The 20770-nt window shown below is 39.0% G+C and overlaps 1 protein-coding gene across 1 annotated transcript; it reads left to right on the top strand.

Moving 5' to 3' along the window:
* The first annotated feature begins 3345 nt into the window (after window positions 1–3345).
* On the top strand, window positions 3346–16189 carry LOC100567883 (cytochrome P450 1A5). The gene is made up of 6 exons (XM_003228774.4): window positions 3346–4348; window positions 6433–6538; window positions 10277–10366; window positions 10568–10691; window positions 10944–11030; window positions 14375–16189. Exons 1-6 carry the CDS (start codon window positions 3500–3502, stop codon window positions 14673–14675), a joined length of 1557 nt encoding a protein of 518 aa, XP_003228822.2. The 5' UTR covers window positions 3346–3499; the 3' UTR covers window positions 14676–16189.
* Window positions 16190–20770: the final 4581 nt, after the last annotated feature.

The raw sequence follows: 20770 nt of genomic DNA, 5'->3' as shown, positions 1-20770 counted from the left end.
CCGTGCTAAAAGATCTCAGCCAGCATTTGGAAACATTAGACATTGACAAAATTACGATCTGCCAAGTGCAAAAGGCCACCCTACTGGGATTTGCACGCATCATCCGAAAATACATCACACAGTCCTAGACACTTGGGAAGTGTTCGACTTGTGATTTTGCGATACAAAATCCAGCATATCTATCTTGTTTGCTGTTTCATAATAAAATAATAATAATAATAATAATAATAATAATAATAATAATAATAATAATAATAATTCTTTATTTATATCCTGCTTTTCTCTGTTACGGGACCCAAAGCAGCTTAGAACATATTAAAAACAAGTTGATTATTGCCAAAAGATAGAGCCCCCGATAGTGCAGTGGATCAAACTGCTGAGCTGCTAAACTTGCTGATTGGAATGTTGGTGTTTGAATCCGGGGAGCAGGGTGAGCTCCTGCTGTTAGCCCCAGCTTCTGCCAACCTAGCAGTTTGAAAACATGCAAATGTGAGTCGATCAATAGGTACCGCTCTGGTGGGAAGGTAACGGCGCTCCATCCAGTCATGCCAGCCACATGACCTTGGAGGTGTCTACGGGCAACGCTGGCTCTTCGGATGCTTTGGGATGCAAATCCAATTGCATAGCAAGCCCTTCTTTGGAGCGAAAGGGACTTTGACTTTTGACTCATCCCTTGTCAAATCCATTTTGAGCCATTTATTGCCTTTCTGATGTTTTGGATAATGTGGGTTTTGCCATGCCTTTGATTGGACAAAGGCGAGCGAATCACATTGTCGAAGGGCGCATGGGAACATCATGTGAGACCCTTGCAGGTCTCCTTATCTAACTGAGCTAAGAATGTTGTCCACATAGACAAGAATCTCAGTTATTGTGTTGCTTCCATCAGACCAGTAAAGCGGGTGGAGCAGGTAAGTGAGCTATGGTTAACTATATGATATGTACTCATCAGGATTTCTGAAGCTTCTTTGCTATCTTAGAACATTTGTTGATGCATTAACTATGATTCTGGAGACCAGGATTTCAAATCCCTGCCCAACAACAAAACTCACTGGATAAGCTTTCTTTCAGCCTTATCTTTGCATGTCGTACAATATTCTTAAGTCTATAGTAGACCAATCCTACTCTTGGTTTATTGGCAAATTCAAAATGTTTCTGTTTTATCAAATTTAATTCCCCTCCCTGTATGTCTTCCACTGTATTTATTGCAAGGTGTTGGTAAAAATATTATTTCACTTCTGATTTCTTCCAGAATCCCTTGTGTATTTTCCAGTTTGTTTCTTTCTTGATGGTGTAGTTCTATCAATCTGTGGATTAATTATTTCATTGCAAAGTCCAAGAAAAGGCTGTGATCCATAAGGAAGATCTAAATGTTTTTTTGCCCTTAACTACCGTATATACTCAAGTATAAGCCGACCCAAATATAAGCTGAGGCAACTAATTTTACCACAAAAAAACTGGGAAAACATTGACTCCAGTTTAAGCTGAGGGTGGTAAATTTCAGAAATAAAAACAGATACCAATAAAATGACATGAACTGAGGCATCAGTAGGTTAAATGTTTTTGAATATTTACATAAAGCTCAGATTTAAGATAAGACTGTCCAACTCTGATTAAATCATGATTCTCATCTTCTTCAATGTAAATCCAATTATGTATCCTTTTAATAATAATAGAGTAACAGAATACATGTAATAATAATAATAATAATAAATACAGGAAAATAATACATGTAATAATAAATAGAGTAAAATGATAAATGTAATAACAATAAGATCAGAGCAAAATAATAAATGTGTTAATAACAATAAAAATAGAGTAAAATAAATGTAATAGTAGCAACAATAATAGAGAAAAATAATAAATCTAATGATACCAATAATAATAGAGAAAAATAATAAATGTACCATACATTCTCGAGTATAAGCTGACCCAAATATAAGCCAACCAGGATCCTCACCCGAGTATAAGCCGAGGGGGGCTTTTTCAGTCTTAAAAAAAGGGCTGAAAAACCCGGCTTATACTCAAGTATATACAGTAAAATTACTAAATTGCCTTTTAGCCTTCATTTGAGTAAACCCATCAGATCCATTATCTTTATTTATTATTATTATTATTATTATTATTATTATTATTATTATTATTATTATTATTTATTTGTATTCTGCCCTATCTCTCCTAGGGGGCTCAAGTGTTGAATTATGTGTTGATTCATCATTTGGTAATTTATAGCAATGGTTCCCAAGCATTTTTTTTTAATAGGGACCACTTGTCAAGGGACCACTTTGACCAGGGACCACATTGACTAGGGACACTCTCTAACATTAGTACCAAAAGGGTTACGAATCACTTTTTAGGCAACTTCAGATTCGGTTTGGTTATCTGGGGTGTTGATTCAGAAAACTGCATTAGCTAGACCACATCAGCTCTAGCTTCTGATGCAGAACATATGAGATCCAGTAGACGCCATCTGCTTGCCCACAGAAAACCATATTTAATCATGTAGAGCTGATGTGGTCTATCCAATGCAATTTTCTGAATCAACACCCCAAATAACCCGGGAACAGGGCTAAAAACGAAGACACCAAGGCGCCACATGGAATGGAGGAAGGAGGAGGAGAAGCAGCAGTCAGGAGGCTTGTTGTCATATCTTTCGTGGGTACTCAGCTTCTCCACTTCGGACATCTACGTAGCCTCGGCACTATAAGAGGGTTTTATGAGACTAGTCTCTCGTTGCAACAGTGTAGTAATGGTGAGGCCACAGACCATATTTTAGTTCTCGGGGACCACTGGTGGTCCATGGATCACAGGTTGGGAACCATTAATTTAAAGAATGTTCTAGTTGAGGGTAACTGAAAGGATACCAGCAATAGAGGAATTGTTAGGAACAACTGGGGGCTTGAACCCTATCAGTTTCCACTTAGAGTTGGAATTCATTGAATGGATGGATTTGCGTAAGTGTTGACTCAGCATACAACAATTCTTTCATTGTTGTATGGTGAGTCGACACTTATGCAAATCCATCCATTCAATGCCTCCTCAGCCTGGGAGTAACAAGATTATTCAGGTCATAGTTCCTTAAAGTAGTTGGGTTTGGGACATTATCTATTTAGTGTATTAACTCTAGGTAAAGGTAAAGGTTTGCCCTGCCGTTAAGTCCAGTCATGTCCAACTCTGGGGGTTGGTACTCATCTCCATTTCTAAGCCGAAGAGCCGGCGTTGTCCGTAGACACCTCCAAAGTCATGTGGCCGGCATGACTGCATGGAGCGCCGTTAGGGTTAGGGTTCCTGCCGGAGCGGTACCTATTGATCTACTCACATTGGCATGTTTTCGAACTGCTAGGTTGGCAGAAGCTGGGGCTAACATTGGGAGCTCACCCCGCTTCCCGGATTCGAACCGCCGACCTTTCGGTCAGCAAGTTCAGCAGCTCAGTGCTTTAACACACTTCGCCACCGGGGCTCCTTTAACTCTACATCTTTGCTTATCTTTGGTAGAGCTGCAATGTTAACCTTGGAGATGCCATTCATGGAAGTCCTGAGCCATATCACTGCAACCGAAGCCCTCCTTGGCGTAGCTGTTTTCTGTTTGTTCTTCATGTACGTGAAGTCCTTCCAGAACCGGATTCCCAAGGGTTTGAAGAAAATCCCAGGGCCGACGGGGTTCCCATTGATCGGCAACGCATTGCAGATGGGGAAATATCCCCACCTGAGCCTGACACGGATGAGCCAGAAATACGGAGACGTGATGATGATACATATCGGGAACACGCCGGTGTTAGTGCTGAGTGGGCTGAAGACCATACACCAGGCTTTGGTGAGACAAGCGACCGAGTTCATGGGACGTCCCGATCTTTATAGTTTCCGTTGCATCGCAAACGGGGAGAGCCTTGGTTTTGGCCGAGACTCCGGAGAAGTGTGGCGCGCCCGGCGCAAAATGGTCCAGAACGCCCTCAAGGCCTTTGCCACCTCGCCTAGTTCCAATTCCTTTTCAACGTACCTCGTAGAAGAACACGTCTCCAAAGAGGCCAACTACCTGATCGAGAAGTTCCAAGAGGTGATGCTGGAGAAACAGTCCTTCGATCCCTACGAGCACATCTTGGTCTCCACGGCCAACATCATTTGCGCCATGTGTTTCAGCAAGAGCTACCACCACGACGACGAAGAGCTCCTCGGCATCGTCAACACCAGCGAAAAGTTTGTGGAAGTGGCCACCTCCGGGAACTTGGCCGATTTCATCCCGCTGCTTCGATATCTTCCAATGAACAGCATGAAGATGTTTCACGAATTCAACCGGAAGTTCTACACTTTCATGCTTAAGGAGATTAAGGAGCACTATGAGAGTTTCAGCAAGGTAAGGAGGTGAAGGCTAGGACTTTCATAATTTTTGGGGTGGGCAGAATGGGACCATGTGGTCCTTTGGGATGTTTTTATGGCCCGCAGGCAAACATTGCCCAAATATTACTGTATATTAGGCATGTCCGATCGATGAAAAAAATGTTTCAATTCTCGTGTCTAAAGTAGGGGGCACTGGCGCTTCGATATAGAAAGTATTTCCGATTTTTTCACCCAAAAATTTCAGATATTTCTGAAAATTCATAATGATTCTGAATGTTTCTAAAATGGTGGATGTGCATGCGCAATCGCCAAAAAAAAAAAAAGGAACCCGGGGGGGGGGGGGACTTTTACAGGGCTCTCCCGCCCTCATTTCTTGAGCTATCCTCATCAACCCTAGTCCCCACCTTTGTGTCCATCATGGAAGCTTCTGATTGGCCGGGGAGCGGCAGCCATGTTAGGCTGCGCTAAGCTCCCATTCTAGGTAGGTTGCAGAAACAAAATAATTTTTTAAAATATTTTAAAAAAATATTTTAAAAATTGGGTGGGGGGGGATTAACGAAACATTAAGAGAAAATTAGAGAATGGGCCATCAATGGTTCGAATTACATTGCTGGTTGCGCTGTGAGACAATGTCTTGGAATGCGTATCAAAAAGCGAGAACAATCCGAAATAATTCCGATATACGATTCAAAACGATTTTTTGGACATGTCTACTGTATATACTCGAGTATAAGCCTAGTTTTTCAGCCCCTTTTTAAAGACTGAAAAAGCCCCTCTCGGCTTATACTCGGGTGAGGGTCCTGGTTGGCTTATATTTGGACAATATCTGAAAAATATACACCACGATAAAGGTTCAAAACATAGAACACAATATGTATATTAGAGCATCATATACATAATAATGTTAACAATAATACAACTGATAACCAAATTCTGTCAGCTGTAGTGGCACACAGTCGTAACTTACAAAGATTTATAGACTGCAATCATCCAGATTTAAATGCTACCCAGAGCAGTTTTCAGTATAAAACATATATCAAACATATATCAACAAGACTCCAACCAAAGTTTGTTAGCGACACAGTATGTGTACATTCAGTCTCTCCAAATGCATGTAATATGCTGGAAAACTAAATATATCAGTGTGCAAATCAATTGGCTCAAACCTGGCTTGGAGTCAAAACAAATCAAAGTCTCTGTAGTCTTGGAGCAATTCTATAGGACTCCTCAGGATGTAAATGCAGTCAATTAGCCGTAGCTTCAGTTTGTTGACAATAAATGGTCAAATAGATGTTATTTTAGAGTAGCTGGCTGTGAGCCAAAGTAAGCTGTTGCTTACATAAAGCTATGGTTGTTTTGAACCTTTATCGTGGTGTATATTTTTCAGATATTGTTTAGAATAGACAGCTGTGTTTAGTTATTATATATTGGCTTATATTTGGGTCAGCTTATACTCGAGAAGATATGGTACATTTATTATTTTTCTCTATTATTATTGGTATTATTACATTTATTATTTTTCTCTGTTATTGTTGCTACTATTACATTTCTTTTACTCTATTTTTATTAATAATAATACATTTATTACTTCACTTTGATTTTGTTATTATTATTATTGCATTTATTATTTTACTCTATTTATTATTACATGTATTATTTTCCTGTATTTATTATTATTACATGTATTATTTTACTCTATTATTATTAAAAGGATACATAAGCATATTTACATTGAAGAAGATGAGAATCATGATTTGATCAGAGTTGGACAATCTTATCTTAAATTAGAGCTTTATGTAAATATTCAAAAACATTTAACCTACTGATGCCTCAATTATTGTAATTTTATTGGTATCTATTTTTATTTCGGAAATTTACCGCTCTCGGCTTATACTGGAATCAATGTTTTCCCAGGTTTTTTGTGGTAAAATTAGGTGCCTCGGCTTATATTCGGGTCGGCTTATACTTTCGCTCAGCAAGTTCAGCAGCTCAGCAATTTAATCCGCTGCGCCACTGGGGACTTCTTTTGTTAATGGTACCAGTTACTAAATAAATTAGATCTACTATGTTAAGATAAAGACAGTTTATATTCCTTTTCAGGATAGTATCCGGGACATCACCGATTCTCTTATCGATCAAAGCCAGAAAATGTTTTCTATCTCATCTGAAAATCTATTCAGCTTTCTCAATGACCTTTTTGGAGCTGGTAAGAATATTTTCTCGAGACGATAACAATTGATGGGTTCCTTTGTAACTAAAACCATGCTAAGATCAAGATGAGAAACAGACTGATGGTAGTGAATAATAACTAATGATGCAATCCTAATGCTACACCCGATACCTATCAGGCATTTTGGACTATAACTCCCACAATGTGCCACTTTTGGACCTAATGGCTGGAACAAATGGGAGCTGAAGACTCTGGAATCCACCAGTTTGGTGGCTATTTTTTACGTTATCCTGCAAGTATTCGTGGGACAATGTATCTGCCAGCTTGGGGCGCAGCTGGCTAGTAACCAGTGGCAATAAATCACTACTGACTGAGAAGTCATGAGTTCGAAGCCCGGGTCGGGTTAAGCCCCGACCATTAAATAGCCCAGCATGCTGTTTACTTAAGCAGCCCGAAAGACAGTTGCATCTGTCAACTAGGAAATTTAGGTATGCTTTATGCGGGAGGCTAATGTAACTAATTTACAACACCATAAAACTGCCAGCAGCACATGGAAAGGAATGAGGAAGTACAGCACTTGGTGTCACTCATGGACGATGAAGCAATAGCTCCCCCTGTGGCCGGAATCGAGCATACCCTCATGAAGCTGGAAATGTTAAAATTGCCTCTGTGTGTGTTTATAGTGTATGTTGTTTGTCTGATGGCATTGAATGTTTGCTATATATATGTTCACTAGCTGTGCCCGGCCACGCGTTGCTGTGGCGAAGTCTGGTGGTATGGGAAATAAAGTATTGAGGAATTGGTGGTAGTTAAGGTCAAGGGTAAACGTTTTACCTTACATTAAGTCCATTATAAATGGGTTATATGGCTGTGTGGAAGGGCCTTGAGTCTACACTGCCATATAATCCAGTTAAAATCAGATAATCTGTATTTTATAGGCAGTGTGGAAGAGGCCTAAGTGAAGCCTAACTCTGCCTGTCCCCTGGGCTGAGTGGGTTGCTAGGAGACCAAGTGGGCGGAGCTTAGCCTTCTAACTGGCAGCAATTGGATAAAAACAATTATTCCTCTCCCTCTAATTAGGACTTTATTTTTCTTTTCTTTTTGTTGTATGAACGTAGAGGCATGGATGAGGGGTTGTGCTGCCAAGTTCAGTGTTTCTGGGATGTGTAGTTTTGTTGTTTTGTCCTAGGCCGAAATTTCATTACCCTTTTATATATATAGATTGTAATCCTGAGTTCCGTTCAGGGTGAGAAAGAAGGGCGGAATAGAAAGACTGTAAATAAATAACTAAATAAATAATCTAAGATCTACAAGAGTGAATGAAAGTGTGGAATGCCATTCCCAAAGAATTTAGCACCTTGGATAGCTCTTATAATATTAGTTTATACAGTAGAGTCTCGCTTATCCAACATAAACGGGCTGGCAGAACATTGGATAAGCGAATATGTTGGATAATAAGGAGAGATTAAGGAAAAGCCTATTAAACATCAAATTAGGTTATGATTGTACAAATTAAACACCAAAACATCATGTTTAACAACAAAGACAGAAAAAGTAGTTCAATACTGTTGAAGTGGGAATGATTGTATATAGAGTTTTGTTTAAATGTAATTGAGTTATAGTGATGCAATGTGAGCTGGGGATTGCATCATGCACTGTCTGCTGTCCACTATGCAAGTGTGTAAAGAGTTAACTGAGTATTGCATCATACAGCAGAGGTGTTTATATATAGCCTTCTGTTTCCTGTATCTCTCTCTCTGGTTATCTGCTCTCTGCACTCTGTCTGTATGTGTATCGTCTTGTGAGAGTTTTCCGTTCGCCAGTAAACATTTTATAGATAGCTGAAGTCTCCAGCCTCGTTACTGGTGCCAGTGCTTCTACGTGGGTCTTCTGCTGCATGTGTGTTTATCCGAACCACGCTCTGGCAAATACGCAGTACTGCTCTGTAGTAATTACTGTATTTACGAATTTAGCACCAAAATATCACGATGTATTGAAAACATTGACTACAAAAATGTGTTGGATAATCCAGAACGTTGGATAAGCGAGTGTTGGATAAGTGAGACTCTACTGTATTTATTTATATAAGCTTTCACAAATACAGTATGTCCCACATGGAGCATAGGAATAGCTCTTATAATATTCTTTAACTTCCAGTAAATCAATCCTGTGTCAAGACAGGATTGCAATAATTAGGGTTGACTTCAAGGCATCGAATAGTATATCAAATGGAAATGAAAATCTCTGGTGAGACAAACTCCAAGCTTGCACGAGGAAGATTTTTGCCTCAATCCCTTTGGTAGATGAATCAACACTTATCAAAATGCTTAGATTCCGTAGTGCTACTCTAGCTGGGCTTCTCAATAAAGTTCAAGTCTTTCTCTGTTGCTTGATACTATCCTTTCAATTGAAATATACATATGTTATGGACTTGAAGGAGAATTGGCTAAAAATGTTTCACCGCTGGTATATTACGCCAAAGAAATTAAATCAAATGTATACGAATACCCCCAAAAATTGTTGGAAATGCGAAGAACAAGAAGGAAGTTATTTTCATATGTGGTGGACATGTAAAGAAACAAAAAAGTATTGGGAGAAGGTCCACAAAATTTGTCAACAAATACTTAAAATAAATTTTCCTAGGAAAGCGGAGTATTATTTATTGGGAATAACGGACCAGGAGATTCATTTAGGTACTAATGATGACATTATATTTACATATTTAATAACTGCAGCTAGAATTAGCTTCGCCAAAAAATGGAAGCAAAAAGAAATACCGTCTATGGAAGATTGGCTGCAGAAAGTGAAAGAGATAAAAGATATGGATAAATTAACTTTTTTATTAAAGAAAAATACGGGGACACCGATAAGATATACAGAAAGGGATGTTGAAGTTTAAGTGACAAAGAATAGAATAATGAAACATTTTAGTGTCTCTGCTTGTAAGCGTTTAGTAAAGCAAAGAAACACTGAGTAAGCCAACAAATAAGGAAAACTCTCATCTTTTTGGAGGGTTTGTCCTTTATTATAGACAAAGAGGTTGATTCAATACTGTTTTCTTTCTTTTTTTTGTATCATCCTCTTGTATTATTATAGATTGGGAAACACAAAGGCAAAGATGGAAGTCATTTTTAATTTTTTTTAATTTTTTTTGATTTTTTCCTTTCTTTCTCTCTTTTTTCCCTACCTACTTTTTTTCCCTTCCTTTTTTCTTCACTTTCTGTCAAAAGAATTGTTCTCACTCTTTCAATGTTATTTACTTATTATATATACAGTAGAGTCTCACTTATCCAAGCCTCGCTTATCCAAGCTTCTGGATAATCCAAGCCATTTTGGTAGTAAATGTTTTCAATATATCGTGATATTTTGGTGCTAAATTCGTAAATACAGTAATTACAACATAACATGACTGCGTATTGAACTACTTTTTCTGTCAAATTTGTTGTATAACATGATGTTTTGGTGCTTAATTTGTAAAATCATAACCTAATTTGATGTTTAATAGGCTTTTCCTTAATCTCTCGTTATTATACAAGATATTCGCTTATCCAAGCTTCTGCCGGCCCGTTTAGCTTGGATAAGTGAGACTCTACTGTATATGAAATGGAAATGAAAAACTCTGTTTGGACAAACTCACCAACTTGCACAAGGAAAACTTTTGCCTCAATCCGTTTGGTAGTTATGTAAAATGCCTTGATTCTGTGGTTCTGCTCTACCTGGGATTCTCAAGTGTTTTCTGCTGCTTAATACTATCCTTTCTATGCATTTGAACAGCATTTGACACCGTGACTACTGTTATGTCCTGGGGCCTTATGTACCTTGTCGTTCACCCTGAAATCCAGAAGAAGATCCAAGAAGAAATAGGTAAACTTGGGCGCTGAACGGAGTGAGTTATAAGCAGATGCTGGGAGGCAAAAACAAGGTTTTGAAGGAGACGTTTGCCATGTGGCTTCCACTCTTCTCCCCAAAAAATGTGGTGGAAGTTGTAATGGTAGCCATTGGCTTCTTTAGCAGCGGAATGATTGATCTGCAACACTGTTTTCTCGTCTATTTTCCATCCTGTAGACGAAGTCATTGGTAGAGCACGGAAACCCCGGCTATCGGACCGACCTCTGATGCCTTACACCGAAGCTTTCATTCTGGAAGTGTTCAGACATTCCTCTCTTCTCCCTTTTACAATTCCCCATTGGTAAGTCCTCTTCTCTTCAGTCTAAATATGCTGAAGGCACCAGATCCTGTTCATTCTTGGAAGGTTGAAAGCATAGAAAGACATTTATACTTGGAGGTCCATCTCTCCAAGGAATGGCTCCTGAATTGTGGCTTCTTTACTTTCTGATGGCCTTATCTCCACTCTGTGTTCCTTTGCTTCCTCTTTTCCTCACCTCTGCCAATTATTTGTGGTCTTTCAAAAACTAAATTTCATTCCTATTATTGTTTTCAGCACAACTAAGGAAACAGTCTTAAATGGTTACTACATCCCAAAGGACATCTGTGTCTTCATCAACCAGTGGCAAGTCAACCACGATGAGTAAGTTGATCCAGAGCCTTGAAGAACCAAATATGCTCCATCCAAAGTCCTCTTGTGGACTACAGCTCCCAGTATTCTTTGGCCAGGATGGGTATTATAATCTTTCCTAAAGGAACTTTTTTGGGTTCTAGTTCTACTGACTTGAATTAAAAGTGTGCAAGAACACCAGTGGCAACTGTCGGGTTCAATACCATGGATGGTGGTGAATCTTCCACTTAGGGCAGGGGTCCCCAAACTTTTTAAACAGGGGGCCAGTTCACGATCCTTCAGACCATTGGAGGGCCGGACTATAGTTGGCCACTGAGCAATAAATAATAGTAATAATAATAATAATAATAATAATAATAATAATAATAATAACAATAATAATAAAAAAGAGGGTTGGAAGAGACCCTTTGGGCCATTGAGTCGAATTCCCTTCTGCCTTTGTGCACCGAAAGCACAAGCAAAGCACCCCTGATGGATGACCACCCAACCTCAATGTTAATAGTAATAATAATAATAATAATAGTAAAATAAGATTGAACTTCAAAGACTCTGACAGAAACCAGTGCAGGTGGTCCCGGTGGTGATCGGCACATTGGGTGCCGTGACAAAAGATCTCAGCCGGCATTTGGAAACAATAGACATTGACAAAATTACGATCTGCCAACTGCAAAAGGCCACCCTACTGGGATCTGCACGCATCATCCAAAAATGCATCACACAGTCCTAGACACTTGGGAAGTGTTCGACTTGTGATTTTGTGATACGAAATCCAGCATATCGATCTTGTTTGCTGTTTCATAATAAAATAATAATAAAGAGGGTTGGAAGAGACCCCTTGGGACATTTAGTCCAACTCCCATCTGCCTCTGTGCACCAAAAGCACAAGCAAAGCATCCCTGACATATGGCCATCCAGCCTCAATGTTAATAATAATAATAATAATAATAATAATAATAATAATAATAATAATAATAAGAAGAAGAAGAAGAAGAAGAAGGGTTGTAAGAGAAGAAGAGACCCCTTGGGTCATTTAGCCCAACCCCCTTATGCCCTTGTGCCGTGGGGGCCGGATAAATGGCTTCAATGGGCCGCATCCGGCCCCCGGGCCTTAGTTTGGGGACCCCTGACTTAGGGTTTTAGCTCAAACTTTTAAAGGACTCGTTGAGGATTTGATGTATAGTTGAATTTTATGGAAAACTCCTTCCAAATTTGGGGATTCACTGTCTTTATGACATGGAAGAATCTTTATTATTGTTCAAAGACCCAATTTGCTCAACAGAAAAAGTGCATGGCACTCAGGTTGGGCTCAGGTAGAAACCTGCATTGTATACATTTGCAGTGTTTATATGCACCTAGAATCACCCATGAGAGCCCCCGGTGGCGCAGTGTGTTAAAGCGCTGAACTGCTGAACTTGGGGACTGAAAGGTCACAGGCTCGAATCCAGAGAGTGGAGTGAGTGCTTGCTGTTAGCCCCAGCTTCTGCCAACCTAGCAGTTTGAAAACATGTAAATGTGAGTAGATCAATAGGTACCGCTCCGGCGGGAAAGTAACAGCGTTCCATGCAGTCATGCTGACCACATGACCTTGGAGGTGTCTACGGACAACGCCGGCTCTTTGGCTTAGAAATGGAGATGAGCACCAAACCCCAGAGTCGGACACAACTGGACTTAATGTCAGGGGAAACCTTTGCCTAGAATCACCCATGTTTATATGCATCTAGAATCACATTTGTCCTGTTTTTAAATGGTCTTATCACGTTAATAATAATAATAGTAATAGTAATAATAATAATAATAATAATAATAATAATAATATACTCCATTTATATTCTTCTCTATCTCCCCGAGGGGACACAGAGCGGATTGCAGGCACATATACGGCAAACATTCAATGCCGTTATACAATTGACAGACAGTACATAAACAGCGCCAAGGCTTCCCTCTTTTTCCATCTCCGGCATCTCAAGGCTATGCTCGACTCGGCCATGAGGAGGTGCTCTTGTTTCATTTTCCCATGCCGAGGAGCCTGCTGTCCATGGATGCCTTCCTGATTGAATTGCCGGCATGTTTTTCAGGGGTGCCTTTTACCAAAGCAGTACCTATTTATCTACTCACATGGCTGTTTGAGTAGCCTCAACCCACGACTTGAACTGCCGACCTTCCGGTTGGCAAGATCTTCTGTAGCTGGCGGTTTAACCTGAGGTGCTTTTAGTAATACTGTAATGAAAGATATAGGTAGATCCCAGCTCAGTTGAGTAGTGAATCCACTCCAGGTTTATAAAAACTTTATTACGGTCCATAGACTCTCAACTGTTGAGTAGATAACATACAGGAGTTTACAGAACACTCAAAACTGGAAAATAAGCTATACAAACTTATCCAGGTTTTAGTCCAAGAGCAATCTAAGATCCCAAATCCTATCTCAGCATCTTTAAGTTTTAGACAAAGTCTTGGAATGGATTCGGTGCCTCGTTGGCCTCGGATTGCCAACACACACCCATGATGCTGTCACAATGACCCTAATCCTACTCTTGTAATTTGTAAAATCATAACCTAATTTGATGTTTAATAGGCTTTTCCTTAATCCCTCCTTATTATCCAAGATATTCGCTTATCCAAGCTTCTGCTGGCCTGTTTAGCTTGGATAAGTGAGACTCTACTGTACGACATATAGACAGACACAGAGGCAATTTAACATTTTCCAGCTTCCGGCTTCATGAGTGTATGCTCGATTCTGGCCACAGGGGGAGCTGCCGCTTCACCATCCACTTGTGACACCGAGTCCTTGATGGAGTACTTCCTCATTCCTTTCTGAACGCTGCTGGCAATTTTCTCTTATGGTTTCATAAATTAATTAGCCTCTCTGCATAAAGCGGTACCTAAATTTCCTACTCAACAGATGCAACTATCTTTTGGGCTGCATAGGTCAACAGCAAGCTCGACTATTAATGGCCGGGAGCTCACTCCGACCCGGGCTGACTTTGAACTCATGACCTAAATTTCCTACTCAACAGATGCAACTATCTTTTGGGCAGCATAGGTCAACAGCAAGCTAGACTATTAATGGCCGGGAGCTCACTCCGACCCAGGCTGGCTTCGAACTCATGTAGTAATTTATTGCAGCTGGCTGCTAACCAGCTGCGCTACAGCCCGGTCTATCATGAGTGGTTACTGGTATCTCCCAGCCCAATGGAGCAGTGAACTCACGCCAGGTTTTAGTCAAAGAGCAATCCAAGATGTGGCACTATAACGCTACACCTTTAAATATTGAATGAAATCATGGAATGGGTTCAGTGCCATTGCCAGAACCCACCAATGATGCCGATGTTGGTCATGATGCTCCTACTCTTTTGCAGGAATCTTTGGAAAGATCCTTCTTCCTTCAACCCGGAGCGCTTCCTTTCCACGGATGGCAAAGACGTCAACAAGGACGAGAGTGAGAAAGTGTTGATCTTTGGTCTGGGGAAGAGACGATGCATCGGGGAGCCGATTGCCCGATGGGAGATTTTCCTCTTCTTGACCTTTTTGCTCCAAGAGTTGGAATTCAGCGTCAAGGAGGGAGTGAAAGTGGACATGACCCCGCGCTATGGCCTCTCCATGAAAGTCAAGCGATGCCCACATTTCCAGGTGAAACAGCGGTCTCTGAAGAACAAGTAAATGGCAAACCTGCGTCAAGAAAATAACTTTCTTATAAAGGTCCAAACATGGCTTTGGTCACCCCACCGTCAAGTCCCCAAATTTTCATATACTTTAACATCTATAAGTTTTTGAAGTCAGAAACACAGAAACTAAGCTCAAATGTCGTATCCCAAGATGCGCAACACATTTCTAATCTCTTCACTATGACAGTTAACTAAAATTATATTTTAATTTAAAAATCCACATTAATCCCCATGCATAAAATTCCACGAAATTATTTCGAATCTTTCAGCTAAAATTATTGTAATCATTTAGTCTAATGTAATCATTTCTGACTGTCAAATTTTGGTCCTTTTTGGAATCATCAGGAATCTTTCAATCCCGCAAAACAGTGCTCATTACAGTAGAGTCTCACTTATCCAAGCTGAACGGGCTAGCAGAAGCTTGGATAAGCGAATATCTTGGATAATAAGGAGGGATTAAGGAAAAGCCTATTAAACATCAAATTAGGTTATAATTTTATAATTAAGCACCAAAACATCATGTTATACAACACATTTGACAGAAAAAAGTAGTTCAATGAGCAGTAATGTTATGTTGTAATTACTTTATTTACAAATTTAGCACCAAAATATCATGATATGTTGAAAACATTGACTACAAAAATGGCTTGGATTATCCAGAGGCTTGGATAAGCGAGGCTTGGATAAGTGAGACTCTACTGTATTTTGTTGTGAGAAACATAATTCATTGGGTTGCTGTGAGTTTTCCGGGCTGTATGGCCAATGAACAAAATCTGGCTCCCAATATTAATAAACTCTAAAATCAGGATAGTAAATATAGAACAACACTCAAAAACAAGGGAATTCCAGACATGAAATAATCAGGGCCAGCTAACACCTCCCAACAAAGGATTCCCCCAGGCAGGGAGCAGCCAGGCTTTGAAGCTGCAAGGCTATTCAATGCTAATCAAAGCTAGCTAATGGCAACATTCACACTTGTCTCAAGCAGACAAGAATTCTGGACTTTCCACAGATATATATACCCCACTTGACTAGTCTCCAACAGACCTAATTACCTCTGAAGATGCCTGCCATAGATGTGGGTGAAACATCAGGAGAGAATGCTTCTGGAACATAGCCATACAGCCTGGAAAACTCACAGCAACCCAGTGATTCCGGCCATGATAGCCTTCAACAACACATTGAACGTAATTCATTGATTTGTTGATGACTTGGTGATAGATTTGGAAAATCCTTTGTGAGCATAGATGTGCTAATGAGGTTAAATGCTTATGTATTACTATGACAAACGTGAATTGTATACTGCTTTAAAGCAACCATATTTTATGCTGCAGAATAAAAATAAATTTAAAAATTACTATCAACTTTACCTTTTCTGTAACCATCATGAAACATCAGCAAAGGTGTCCAATGATACCCAGAAGCTCCACAAAGTTCTCCGCAAACCCGCAGTGGCGCATCATGTTGTGACATGAGTCCTATAAGCTCCTTTGAGAACATGAAAAAGGCGATGGCGATGCTGGCCATGTGGGTAGCAATCTGGTTCGCTTTGGAGCTGGTATGCTGTCCGCACTCTGCCCAAAGTGCAGGGTTGCTCTGGCATTTTCGGTGCATCTCTGGAGGATTCCTCAATTTCTAATAATAATAATAATAATAATAATAATAATAATAATAATAATAATAATAATAATAGGACTCTTACAAGTAAAACAAACAGTCAAAGAAGAAGAACATGCCCTGGCAGAATATGTAAAGCAAAGTGAAGAACCTGCTTTGATTGAAGTCAAAAATCAGAAACTCCTCAAAGCACAGCAGACAAAAACTAGTACAAGAAAACTGCACTACAAACTAGAGCTGACAGCTGGCACAACAAAACATTGCATGGAAATTTCCTTGACAAAATTGAAGGAAAAGCTGATAAGGAGAAGACCTGGCTCTGGCTCACGAATGGGACCCTGAAGAAGGAGACAGAAGGCCTGATCCTTGCAGCCCAGGAGCAAGACATCTGGACAAAGGCAATTCAGGCCAAGATCAAAAAATCAGCTGATGACCCAAAATGCAGACTGCGCAAGGAAGCTACCAAACCATTGATCATATCCTCAGCTGCTGTAAGAAAATTGCACAGACAGACTACAAACAGAGGCACAACTACGTGGCCCAAATGATTCATTGGAACTTATGCCTCAAGTACCACCTCCCAGCAGCAAAGAACTGGTGGGATCACAAACCTGCAAAAGTATTGGAAAATGAGCAAGCAAAGATACTGTGGGACTTCCAAATCCAGACTGACAAAGTTCTGGAACACAACACACCAGACATCACAGTTGTGGAAAAGAAAAACGCTTGGATCATTGATGTTGCCATCCCAGGTGACAGTCGCATTGACGAAAAACAACAGGAAAAACTCAGCCGCTATCAGGACCTCAAGATTGAACTTCAGAGACTCTGGCAGAAACCAGTGCAGGTGGTCCCGGTGGTGATCGGCACATTGGGTGCCGTGCCAAAAGATCTCAGCCGGCATTTGGAAACAATAAACACTGACAAAATTACGATCTGCCAACTGCAAAAGGCCACCCGACTGGGATCTGCACACATCATCCAAAAATACATCATACAGTCCTAGACACTTGGGAAGTGTTCGACTTGTGATTTTGTGAGACGAAATCCAGCATGTCTATCTTGTTTGCTGTGTCATACTATGTCGTTGTGTCAATAATAATAATAATAATAATAATAATAATAATAATAATAGAAAAGTTGACTACAGACTTTTTATTCTACCCCGCCTCCATCTCCACAAAGAGACTCTGGGCGTCCAACAAAATACAGCGAAGAGTATTTATATTTATATTTATTATCTGTATATATATATATATACAGTAGAGTCTCACTTATCCAACACTCGCTTATCCAACGTTCTGGATTATCCAACACATTTTTGTAGTCAATGTTTTCAATACATCATGATATTTTGGTGCTAAATTCGTAAATACAGTAATTACTACATAGCATTACTTCGTATTGAACTACTTTTTCTGTCAAATGTGTTGTTAAACATGATGTTTTGGTGCTTAATTTGTAAAATCATAACCTAATTTGATGTGTAATAGGCTTTTCCTTAATCCCTCCTTATTATCCAACATATTCGCTTATCCAACGTTCTGCCGGCCCGTTTATGTTGGATAAGTGAGACTCTACTGTAATACAATATGATAATATTAATAATATATTATATACAGTAGAGTCTCACTTATCCAAGACTCGCTTATCCAAGGTTCTGAATTATCCAAGGCATTTTTGTAGTCAATATTTTCAATATATCGTGATATTTTGGTGCTAAATTCGTAAATACAGTAATTACAACATAATATTACTGTGTATTGAACTACTGTACAATATAATACTAATAATACAAATTTCAGAAATAAAAATAGATACCAAAAACTTACATTAATTGAGGCATCAGTAGGTTAAATGTTTTTGAATAGTTACATCAAGCTCTAATTTAAGATAAGACTGTCCAACTCTGATTAAATCATTATTCTCATCTTCTTCCATGTAAATGTGCTTGTGTATCCTTTTAATAATAATAGGGTAAAATAATACATGTAATAATAATAATAAATACAGGAAAATAATAATAATAATAATAATAATAATAATAATAATAATAATAATAATAATAATAATAACAACAACAACTTTATTCTTATACCCCGCGACTCGGGGCAGCTTACATGGGGCCTTGCCCAGACACAACAATATAAAAGCAAGCAAAACAATAAAGCAAATTACTCAACAATAAAACATCAACATCGATAAAAACAGTCATAAAATGTCAATATACAAAATAAAGTGTTAAAACAAGAGATGAATTCACGGATCTGGGCCAAAGTGCAAAATATGTCAAAGTGCAAATAATACATGTAATAATAAATAGAGTAGAATAATAAATGTAATACAGTAGAGTCTCACTTATCCAACATTCGCTTATCCAATGTTCTGGATTATCCAATGCCCCGATCCACAGCTGTTTCTCTAGGCAGCAAGGAATGAACTTTTTATGGATTTAATTTCCAACAACGTTGTCACTGTAAGTTCATTTTATGCAATTCTATCTTTATTTGTAGTCAATTTGTTAGTAGCCAATTTTTAAAATATATTGTAATGTTTTGGTGCTAAGTTCGTAAATACAGTAATTCCTACATAACGTTACCGTGTATCGAACTGCATTTTTTGACAGTTTGTTGTTTTGGTGCTTAATTTGTAAAATCCTAATGTAATTTGACATTTAATAGGCTTTTGCTTAATCCCTCCTGATTATCCAACATTTTAGCTTATCCAACATTCCGCCAGCCCGTTTATTGTTGTATAAGCAAGACTCTACTGTAATATTAATTATATATTATATATTACATTTAACATTACTAATAATATTACAATATATTGATATAGTACAATATAGTAATTTTATGCCAGTATTATGCTATGCTAATACAGTAGAGTCTCACTTATCCAAGCCTCGCTTATCCAAGCTTCAGAATTATCCAAGCCATTTTTGTAGTCAATGTTTTCAATATATCGTGATATTTTGGTGCTAAATTCGTAAATACAGTAATTACTACATAGCATTACTGTGTATTGAACTACTTTTTCTGTCAAATTTGTTGTATTTTGGTGCTTAATTTGTAAAATCATAGCCTAATTTGATGTTTAATAGGCTTTTCCTTAATCCCTTCTTATTATCCAAGATATTTGCTTATCCAAGGTTCTGCCGGCCCATTTAGCTTGGATAAGCGAGACTCTACTGTATTACTAATAATATTACAATCTATATATATAAAAGAGTGATGGCATCACGGCGACCCACAAAACAACAAAACTACAGGCCCCCCAACCTCTAAATTTGACAACACAACCCATCATCCACGCCTCTAGGTTGATACAACAAAAAGCAAAGAAAAATAAAGTCCTAATTAGAGGGAGAGAAATAATTGTTTTTATCCAATTGCTTCCATTTAGAAGGCTCTAAGCTCTGCCCACTTGGTCTCCTAGCAACCCACTCAGCCCAGTGTTAATAAAAGAATAAAAATAAAATAAATACAAATAATACAATGAAAACACTAAAAAAATTAATACAATAAAATACTATAATAACAAAATAACTAAAAAATAATACAACAAAATAATAAAATATAATAAATAAAAAAGATAAGTTACAATAAAATTAATTTAAAAAAATACAAATAACGTCAAATAAAAATTCCACAACAACTTTTAACCAATACCACCACCACCTTGCCACAGCAACGCGTATATTGATATAGTCCAATATAGTAATTTAATGCCAGTATTGTGCTATGCTAATAATATAATATTGTCTGTAAATTTAATTTGTAAACTGCTCTGAGTCCCCTTCGGGGTGAGGTCCCATCCGCACAAAACTCTTTTATCAGGACTGATATCCAAATATTTATCTCTCCCATTTCGATGAAAATAATCTTGCTCCATCCCTGCATGATACACTCTCTCTGACTGTTTTCTTTCCTCTGTTTGGCTCTGGGGAGCAAGGGGAAATCTAGCCAAAAAAAGGGCTTCTCACGCAAGGTTAGACAATTTTTAACCAGAGTCCATTCTGCCTGGTCAGAGATCTTTAGAACTGATACTAATCAGAGGCTTCTGACTTTGACCTTCTGGTGGACCTCATGTTAGCATTGCTTTTCCTTTGCCTTGCCCCTTATTCCATGGGTCCCAAAATCAATCCCTGAATTCTTCAGGAACATCTTGTTCAGATTTCTGCTTGTTGTATGCCCTCTGGTGATTCGTGGTGACATTAAGGAGAGCCTGTCATACTGCTTAGGAGCCCCCGATGGCGCAGTGTGTTAAAGCACTGAGCTGCTGAACTTGCAGACCAAACGGTTGCAGGTTCGAATCCAGGGAGCGGAGTGAGCGCCCACTGTTAGCTCCAGCTTCTGCCAACCTAGCAGTTTGAAAACATGCACATGCGAGTAGATGAATAGGTACCGCTGCGGCGGGAAGGTAACGGCGCTCCATGCAGTCATGCCAGTGGCCACATGACCTTGGAGGTGT

This window comes from Anolis carolinensis, unplaced genomic scaffold (genome assembly GCF_035594765.1).
Source record: "Anolis carolinensis isolate JA03-04 unplaced genomic scaffold, rAnoCar3.1.pri scaffold_11, whole genome shotgun sequence".
Taxonomy (NCBI): domain Eukaryota; kingdom Metazoa; phylum Chordata; class Lepidosauria; order Squamata; family Dactyloidae; genus Anolis; species Anolis carolinensis.
The sequence above is the reverse complement of the archived record's forward strand: the minus strand, read 5'-3'. Positions and strand labels throughout refer to the sequence as shown.

Bases quoted from the DNA above. Each gene is read 5' to 3' on its own strand.
- LOC100567883 (XM_003228774.4), top strand. From the start codon at position 3,500: ATGTTAACCTTGGAGATGCCATTCATGGAAGTCCTGAGCCATATCACT. The intron at 4,349-6,432 runs GTAAGGAGGTGA...ATTCCTTTTCAG, and splicing joins ACTATGAGAGTTTCAGCAAG to GATAGTATCCGGGACATCAC. The intron at 6,539-10,276 runs GTAAGAATATTT...GCATTTGAACAG, and splicing joins CAATGACCTTTTTGGAGCTG to CATTTGACACCGTGACTACT.